The sequence below is a fragment of the Osmerus eperlanus genome, chromosome 5, assembly GCF_963692335.1.
Source record: "Osmerus eperlanus chromosome 5, fOsmEpe2.1, whole genome shotgun sequence".
Lineage (NCBI taxonomy): Eukaryota > Metazoa > Chordata > Actinopteri > Osmeriformes > Osmeridae > Osmerus > Osmerus eperlanus.
This window is the reverse complement of record NC_085022.1, coordinates 14052857-14062856: the sequence shown is the minus strand read 5'-3', so window position 1 is coordinate 14062856 and position 10000 is coordinate 14052857. Positions and strand designations below refer to the sequence as shown.

The 10000-nt window shown below is 46.6% G+C and overlaps 1 protein-coding gene across 1 annotated transcript in view; it reads left to right on the top strand.

Annotated features, from left to right (window-relative positions):
- spon1b (spondin 1b) overlaps window positions 1-9781 on the top strand; it is a 22827-nt gene extending 13046 nt beyond the window's left edge. Inside the window, 1 exon segment of the mRNA XM_062460811.1 lies at window positions 9713-9781. Within this exon segment, the coding sequence (XP_062316795.1) occupies window positions 9713-9781 (69 nt within the window).
- The last annotated feature ends 219 nt before the right edge of the window (window positions 9782-10000 follow it).

The window sequence follows — 10000 nt, the reverse complement described above, 5'->3', positions numbered from 1 at the left end:
TGTATGTGTGTGTGGACAAACACTCTGCCCAGAAAAACTTACCCACACAAACCTTGATTATGAAGCACTTTCACACCTTCGGAAAACGGTCACTGAATCCTACACCTCTCTTCAAAATTAGACACACATTCATCTGGAAACACTGAAGTTACAGCGAACCTTTTCAGCGGGGGGAACATGCAGTATCAACACAGCTTTGAGTGTTGGGAACGAGCTGCCAGTTGTCGGTTGTTTGGAAGTGGGCCACAAAATTCCTCCCCGGGTGCATGGATCATCTTCTGGCTGGTCCTTTGTTCCAGCGAGTCTCGCACACACTGCTTCCTTGCGCTGTGTTGAAAGGTGCAAGCACACGTTTATCCAGGAGCAATTGTCTAATTTCAGTGGACTGGCAGTTTTGTGCTTGGCTGTCAGCTTGGGTTTGCCTGGTGGCAGCCTGACAGCCCTGTTCCCCTCTGCTGCCTGCCAAAACAGGATGTTACAATACACTCCTGGGTCTCCGCAGTGAAAACCACGTCTATTCTTCGATCCTGAAATGTCTTGAAAGTAGGGAAATTGAAACGTATTTTTTCATTTCAAATCCTCAGCCTCCAGGGACGAGACTAGAAGAACAGTAGTGTCTTCGTAGTGTGTGCGGTGGGTTTATGTGAGGATGTTTGAGGGTGCATCTGTGTGTGTGTGTGTATGTACATAGGAATCTAAACTATTCTCCGAGGACTCCACTGTGATGATAGGAAGACAAAGGCCGCAATTTCTATGTCTCTCTAATCCCACAAACCAGCTCCCTTAATCCCATACACCTCCATGTTAATCCATGAACCCGGAGACCCCCCCCCCCCCCCCCCCCGGGGGTCTACATTTGTCTGCATACGCAGTGTCCATTCGATAAACACACTCTCTCCATAGATTTACATTACATTTAGTCATTTAGCAGACGCTCTTATCCAGAGCAAAAAGTAAAGTGACATTCTCCCCGAGGCAAGTAGGGGTGAAGTGCCTTGCCCAAGGACACAAAATAATTTGCGCGGGCTGGGAATCGAACCGGCAACCTTCTGATTAATTGCCCGACTCCCTAACTGCTCAGCCATCTGACTCCCAAATTTCAAAGCCCCAAAATAGCCCCATAATTACGATGGCTTCTCTGTTTTGCTGTACAGTGGTGTACATGATGGATAGAAATCACTTGCTGTTGAAGAGGAAGTTATTGCCTCCATTTTGATTGTCTGTTGCCAGAGCATATCTGAACCTTCCCTTTCCTCTCCCCCTTCCTCTCGGAAGACTGACGTCCTGTTGTCAGTTCTCTCCTCCCCATCTGACAAATTGCAGGTGCGCGTCTTTCTGTTTCCTTTTTCATTTTCAATCTGTCTTATTTCCGAAGCCTTCGTTGTCAGAAGATTTTCACGGGAGGCATGGAGGAGAGGAGGCAGGAGAGATGGAGGGATGAAGGGGTGGGAGAACTGTCCTTCACTTTCATCTGAAAACTCAAATCTTCAGAGGAATTTGCAGCAGGCCCCTTAGATGTCTTCACAGATCCACAGAACGAGAAGCAGACAGACAGGCTGACAGACAGACAGGCAGGCAAACAGACCAACAAAAAGGAGCACTCTCATACAGACAGACAGGCAGGCAGACAGACAGACAGATAGGCAGACAGACAAGCAGAGGAGAGAGAGAGAGAGAGAGAGAGAGAGAGAGAGAGAGAGAGAGAGAGAGAGAGAGAGAGAGAGAGAGAGAGAGAGAGAGAGAGAGAGAGAGAGAAAGAGAGAGAGAGAGTCTTTATTGCCTCCCACATAGCTCTCTGTCAGTAGAAGGAGGAAGGGAGTTTTTTCAGCCTGCATCTGACAGCCCTCCTCACTCACTCACACACACACATACACACACCTCACACACATCCTAATAACACCCCCCCACACACACACACCCTGCAGCCTCCAGGCTGCTAAGTAAAGCTCCCTCACAGTAAGAGGCCCCTCAGGCTCCAGAAGTGCTGTCACCTGCTGACATTGTTTCTGTTCTTGTCATGAAAATGTGAAACTTTGTTTGCAATAAGCAGGCAGATGCTTTTAAATTGTGTGTGTGTGCATGCATGTGTGTGTTGGAGTGTGGAAAATAGAGCACAGATACACTAACTGAATGCAATAGAAGTTCTGGTTTCTCGTGAGAGAGCTCTTCAGAGTGAAGCGCTGAAAAAGGCCTACTTGGTAGATGTCCGCTATTTTCTGGAAACATTCTGTACAACATTGTCCATGGCTTGTGTATGTGTGTGTGTGTATGTGTGTGTGTGTTGTTGTATGTGTGCAATATGACCAAACCCAGCAGATGTTCATAAACCTCAAGCACACAGTTCATACAATAATATCACATTGTGCTCCCATAGTGACCCATAAGCACAAACACACACATATACAGTGCTTCTTTAATTCATGAAGGTCCCCTCATACATCATAACAGCATTATGTCTGTTTTCAGACCTGTGGTCTGTCATAGGCTCTATGTAAATGAGCTCCACAGCACAGCCTGACTGTAATCTGTCCATGATTTACTCTGTGGGTTCATACACACACAGGGGGGGGCTGGAGGGGGCCGTGCTACACACACACACTCGCATATGCATGCACACACACACACACACAGACACACACACACACAGACAGACAGCAGTTTGACTGAGAGCTCCGTCTCTATACTATAAACACTGCTGTTCCAAGGTTGTTATTGTTTCCTGGTTGTAAGAGATCTTGAAGGACCTCTCTGTCTGTCTCTCTCTCCCTGTCTGTCTCTCTCTCTCTCCCTCTCTGTCTCTACAGTATTTCTGTCTCCCTCTCGCTTTTCATCTCTCTCCCTCTCCCTCCTTCTCTCTCTCTCTATATATATGTCTGTCTCCCACTCTCTCTTTCTCTCTCTCTCTCTCTCTCTCTCTCTCTCTCTCTCTCTCTCTCTCTCTCTCTCTCTCTCTCTCTCTCTCTCTCTCTCTCTCTCTCTCTCTCTCCCTCTCTGTCTTTCAATCCCCATCCCTCTCTCCCAGGCTGTCAAGGACCATCTCTAGGGCCCTCTAGGGGTTCCTCTGTCAGCGCTTCTCTACTGCTCAGTCCACCACTTTTGTTCATCCAATTGAATTACAAAACTCACACTTTTAATTTGACCGTTTTTCTACCGCGGGTGATGGACAAAAGACCAGTTGTATACTAATGGCCGTAAGGATTTTAAATGCGTGGGAGGACAATGTTCACCCTCACTCCTGCCTGTGTGTGGTTGGGGGGGGGGGCTTCTGGCTTCTAATTCTCAGGGCTGATCCTAATTGGTTCAGGGCAGATCGGAAGCAATAAGATGAGGATGTGATACTGCCATGGTTGGTGGACACATTCGGAGTGTATGCTTGTGTGTGTCTGTGTTTGAGTGGGAATCTGTTTGTCTGTATGTGAGTGTGTGTGAGTCTGTGTTAATGTGTGTGTGAGTCTGTGTTTGTGTGTGTGTGTGTGTGACTTTGGGCTTGAGAGTGTGTGTTTGTGTGTGTCTGTGTGTTCATGACAAACATTTTTTGTCAGTCTCTCTCTCTCTCTCTCTCTCTCTCTCTCTCTCTCTCTCCCTCTCTTTCGACTGATGTTCCCAGCCTTTGATGGAACACATTGTAGTGGGATTCAATTTGAGATCAAAGCAAAAGATACGTTTTAGATTGTCTCCATGGCTGTAGTCTTCTGGCTTCTTTGGCATGGCAACGCCAGACCCCAGGATGTGTTCATCCCCCCTGGCCCAGCCTTCTGTACTCCTCCCTCCTCCGGCAGTGCGTGAAGGCGCGCTGCTCGGTGCTGTTCTTCACCCCTGATGGAAGGACAGACCAACCCTATGAGTGTCAGGACAGGATCGTGTGGATGTATGAGTTTGCATTTAACGAATGCGTGTGTGTGTGTGTGTGTGTGTGCAGGGGTGTGATGGGTGGAGGGTAGTGTAGATGAGAGATCAGATTTAAGCAGTCACTTCAAAAGCAGGGATAGTGTCTCATACGGTATTCATCTTATGAATGTGTATCGCACAGAAACCCCGGGCTATTAGCATAAATGTTCTAGTTAAAGCATTTATAATGATAACCTTTTCCCAAGTGATAAGACCTGCTGTGCTTTGTGTTGTGTGTGTGTGTGCGTTTGCATGCAACCACACAGCAGACCACACCTGGTTGAGAGAGTGATCTCACCAGCAGGGCTGTGTGTGAACCTCATCCTATATCACTAGCAGGGCTGTGAGCCTCATCCATAATCACCAGCAGGGCTCTGAGCCTCATCCATAATCACTAGCAGGGCTGTGAACCTCATCCATAATCGCCAGCAGGGCTGTGAGCCTCATCTATAATCACTAACAGGTCTGTGAACCTCATCCATAATCACTATCAGGTCTGTGAACCTCATCCATAATTACTATCAGGTCTGTGAACCTCATCCATAATCAGTAGCAGGGCTGTGAACCTCATCCTTAATCACCAGCAGGTCTGTGAGCCTCATCCATATTCACCAGCAGGGCGGTGAGCCTCATCCATAATCACAGCAGCTCATGACTCGGCAGTCCCATGGCTGTCTTCCCTGACATTAACTAACAAAAGGACCAGAAACCGATGCTGTTCATGTATTTCTTGCCGAATTGATTGTTTGCTCTTTATCTTGCTCTTGACGTCATCACATCATGGTGGAGTTTTGATACAAATTGAATTAGTTTGGTTGTGGTCCTGATTTGATAGCTCCGGGCTCCAGGAAAGGTTCACTGCAGTTTGGATAATTAAGAACAGTTTACTCTGACATGACAATGACTGAAACAGAACAGAACAACAATAACAGCAATAGACGGCATTGGATTTAGACATTTGGCCTGTTCAAAGTTAATAATCAGTAATGTGGAAGTGAGGTCTGAGAGACTAATTCTACTTTGGATTGTATTTAGTGAAAATAAATGACAGTTGATTCAGGAGAAAGTGAAAGCACCGGTGGTGATTCTTACAACCCTTTCATCTAAGGTTCTCTGATCAAAGTAACCCTCTTCCTACAAGTCAGCAAATAATATTTGGTGGCAGGGAAATTATATTTCATCTCAGCCAACATTAGTTATCTGGAATCAATGTATCTGCTACTCTCTTAACCCTCGTGCTGCCTTCGGGTCACATGACCCAAAGGTTCATAACGAACCATTGTTGTGTTTACCCAATTTTACCCAATACAAAACAAATAAAAATAATTTTCTTTTAACCATTCCAATGTGGGGGGTCTGAGACAGCCCGACAGTTAAAAGAAAATGCTTCACTTTGTTTTTGTATGAGGTAAATTTGTCGCAATACGACGGTGGGTCACAATGACTGATGGGTCAGAATGACCCGAAGATAACACAAGGGTTAAAGTTAACCCGATTTCAGGTGATAGAGTAACTAGTTTGGCTAGTAAGTGTTGTTGCTAGCTTATTGGCTCACCTTCCTGAGTTAGGTCAATGGTCAGCGAACCCACAGCTGGAAGGTGCTTACGACAGCTAGGGACGTGAAGCGTATGCTGTGGAAAGTCCCTTATTCATGCTCCATGCTCTGTCGCGTGTCGTTTTGGTCCAACGACAGTTATTATGCACTACAAGCTGTCTGGAGATCAACAGTATTCTTCTGTTTTGTGTTCCATGTGATTGCTAATCACCAGGCTGATGTTGATGAGGAGACCTCTCATAAGGCCAGGGGTCATGGCCTCCGCGAAAAAGAAAATTCAATGGGAGGAGAGCGTGACACGGGCTCTCATCTCTCTTCATTGTATCTGCTTGAGTCTCTTATCTTCGCTGTCGCTCAGCATTAACGGAGTTCAAGGTAGCAATCAGGAGATGACAAGATAATTACAGTTGTGGAGTGGGGTTGGGTCTGTTCTGATCCTGACTGGGTGATGTGACATCCCTGTAGAGAGCTAGGCTGTCGAAGAACGCACTACACAATGCAATGAAAATGGAATACATTTTCTAAATAGAAAAAGCATGAGCCGAAGACACTCAATTGAAAATGTTGATGAAAGATTGAAATGCTTCCGATGAATTGTTAAAATAATCTCCTAAACACAAACAGTTGTGCTGTTCAGGGTGATCTCCTTGACACAGTGGTTCTCATTCAAAAAGCCAAACCCAGTCTGCGGAGTCAACAACACACTTCTTATGTGCTCCCTGGACAGACCAAGGGGCCAGAAACTCATTACTGCACCCCAGGCTGAGTCAAGTACAACTTTACTGAAGGTCAAAGCAATTACCAACCTCTCCATCCCTTCCCAAATCTCTTGCTCCACCCGGTGAGCCCCCCCCCCCCCATTAGCCCCCCCCCCTCCCCTCCCTCCGTTACTTCTCCTTCTGCAATATCAGGGAGTCAGGTGGCTGAGCGGTGAGGGAATCGGGCTAGTAATCTGAAGGTTGCCAGTTCGGTTCCCGGCCCTGTCAAATGACGTTGTGTCCTTGGGCGAGGCACTTCACCCTACTTGCCTCGGGGAGAATGTCCCTGTACTTACTGTAAGTTGCTCTGGATAAGAGCGTCTGCTAAATGACTAAATGTAAATCTCATCCCTCCCCTTTTTTGATATCTTTCCCCTCCCTCCTTTCCTCCCCTCGTGCCCCTCCGGCTCTCCCTTCTCCTCACAAGCAATCTTCCTCTCTATCTCTCCTCATCTTTGTCTCAGTCCTCCATATTCCTCCTCCCCTCATCTGTCACTCCTCTCTCCTCCCCTCCATACTCTCTTGTCCTCCCACTCATCTCCTGAAGATCTGTGTTGGAGGCTATCGCTAGTTGTTGGCTGGATTTCAAAGTTCTCACATTTTCAGCTCTTTTAAAATGACAAGTATTGTTTTTTTAAGTTTTACTCAAACACAATTCCGAGTTATTTTTTGCACTTCAAAATAGCACACTTCAGAGCCAACAGTTTTCCGTTCTCCGTTTTCAATTCAGAGCCAGCAGGAACTGCTTATTTTTACTGGCCAAATCGCAGTAACGACATCTCTGCTACCGGGCATGGTGAACAGTTGTAATTTGATGAGGCGAGAGAGTTTGATCTGTGTTGGCTGAACATAACATCTAATCACCAGGGAGGGTTGCATTCCCCCCCGGGGGAGAGAGAGACACACAGCTGTGTGATTGGTCAGGTTGTTTCCTGTTTCCTGTTTCATGTCACTGAGGGTTGATTAATTATTCAATGCTGGCGAGTTGTTTACTGTAAATAAACAGTATCTACATTGTGTGTGTTTGTGTGTATACCGACTTATAATGATTGTAACTAGACTAAGCCAAAACTAAGTACAGTAACTAAAACAGCTGTGTGTGTATGTGTCTCTTAGATGCAAGGCAGCATGCTGTTTGTGTGTGTGTGTGTGTGTATATGTGTGAGTCAGATGCAACGCAGCAGGGTGTGTGTGTGTGTGTGCATCAGATGCAAGGCGGCAGGCATACTGTGTGTGTTTGTGTGTGTCAGAAACAAGGCATCAGGCTGTGTGTGTGTGTGTGTGTGTGTGTGTGTGTGTGTGTGTGTGTGTGTGTCAGATGCAGCATACTGAAGAGCAGTCAGCATTGTGTTTCTCAGCTTCTCTCGGTCTGCCTCGTGAAAAACAGCAACAAAAGAAATCTAATCTTATGTAACACCCCCATTTTCCTCTTCTGGAAATAGCCAAGTACAAAATTCATGAAAAGAAAATGCAGGCAAGCGCACACATATATTATCGAGAAATTGTTTGTACTGCTGAAATTACAGTTATTCCACACAGTACATACACAGGTACTCTGATGTATGTAGAAATAATGTATTGTATTGTATTGCATAGAGAGAGTCAGGTGGCTGAGCGGTTAGGGAGTCGGGCTAGTAATCTGAAGGTTGCCTGTTCGATTCCCGGCCATGTCTATTTACGTTGTGTCCTTGGGCAAGGCACTTCACCCTACTTGCCTCGGGGGGAATGTCCCTGTACTTACTGTAAGTTGCTCTGGATAAGAGTGTCTGCTAAACGTAAATATTGCTCCATTTATTTATTTGCAGTATGTAGCATTCATTTATTATCGCTTTCGCAACATTTATGTAGACAACCTTACTGTAAGATGCAGGAATCTAAAAGAAGACTTTGCATATGACACTGCTGTCCAGCAGTCCAGAATTAGTCATCAGTGCATCTAGAGAAGTTTCCCTTATTGCATAAAGACCTTAAAGATAGTCAGCATGGCTAGTTAAAGTAATAAATAATATCTCTGATACACTTATCGACCTTAGTCAGGTTCTCACAAAGCCACACACTGATGGAAGAGTGTGTGTGTGTGTCGCTGGCACTTTGAAGCTCTGGGATATTGGAATATATTAAATGTTGCAACCTTTTCAGCAGGCTGGTTTCCTGTTCTGCGACTGACCGTGTCTCTCAGAGCCTGAGGCCATTGTCCCTGACACCCTCTGCCCTGCTTTTCATCCTGTCCCCGTGGTGGAGGGCAACCGTGTGATCTGTAAAACATGCCACTCTGTGCAGCAGGCTCTGCCTCTGACAGACGTTTCATCTCCCCTTCTCACTTTCTCTCTCGCACACACATACATGCTTTCCAGGTGTGCACTGGGACTGAAAAACGGCCCGGGACTTTGTATACGCAGACCGGCCCACAGCCGTGTATTATTATTATATATAGATTTCTTTTTGCATTATGCCGCAGCCGTTTGACCGGCCGTTTCGGGAAATCGCCCAACTCTCCTGACGGCCAGTCCGACCCTGATGCTTTCTCTCTCTCTCTCTCTCTCTCTCTCTCTCTCTCTCTCTCTCTCTCTCTCTCTCTCTCTCTCTCTCTCTCTCTCTCTCTCTCTCTCTCTCTGTCTCTCTCTCTCTGTCTCTCTCTGTCTCTCAGTCGCTGTCGGTCTCTCTCGGTCTTTCTCTCTGTCTTGCTCACTCTCGCTCTCTCTGTCTCACTTTCTTTCTTTCAGTCTGTCTGTCATTCCTTTCAGCAAGTCACTTAATGTACATGATATCAGTTCAGGAAGGGCCAACTTGTAGCTATGGGCTGAAGCCCAATAATTCAACTCTAAAAGCCATACTTGGAGCCACTCAGATGGGCGCTGCAGGGCTCAGGTAGCACCATCAGTCAGCAGTGAACACTGGGATCTGAGGTTGGCCAGCGGGCCAGGATCCTGCCAGGCTGATTGGTTCTGCTGCCTTCCCACTAGGGGACAGCGTGTGTGTGTGTCAGAGAGAGAGAGAGACAGAGAGAGGGAGGAGGAGGATGGAGAAAGAGAGACTAAGTGGTGAGACAGAGAAAGGGAGGGGAGGAGGGAGGGAGGGAACAACAGAGAGAGATGAAAGGTCCAGTCCAGGTGAAGTGCCCTGTGTGTGATTCTAGATTGAGGCCAGTCCCCTTGAGGACCGACAGCCATTATAAAACAATTCAGACACACTTTTATCCCCCATACTTCGGCCGAATTCAGCTCTTAACCTTTACAGAGAGGTGCGCCCTTCAGGGCTTACTCAATGTTGTCTGATGGCAATTGATTTTTACTGACATTTTCTTTCCTCTCACTTTTTCGCTCTTGCTCTCTCTCTCTCTCTCTCTCTCTCTCTCTCTCTCTCTCTCTCTCTCTCTCTCTCTCTCTCTCTCTCTCTCTCTCTCTCTCTCTCACTCTCTCGGTTTCTCTATCACACACACGCTCTTTCTCTCTGTTGATCTCCAAACACACACTCTCGCCATCTGTCTCTCTGCTTATTTCCCCCCTCACAGGGTGACGAAGTCCTGACCGTTATAAAGACCAAACCCCAGTGGCCGGCCTGGCAGCCCCTCAACATGTAAGTTGAACTGAAACGGTTCAACTTTTAACTTCTTTCAACTTGATTTATTCCCACAGGAGGCAATGGGTTATGCCACCACAGTGGAAAAAAACAAGATATGGACCTACATACAGTACAACACATAATAACCACTCAAGGACTCGGTCTTTATGGGTTTTTTACTGTGAAGAATGTCTGCAGCGTGTGGGGGGCTTCAGGCGTGGACTTAACTCTCTCATCG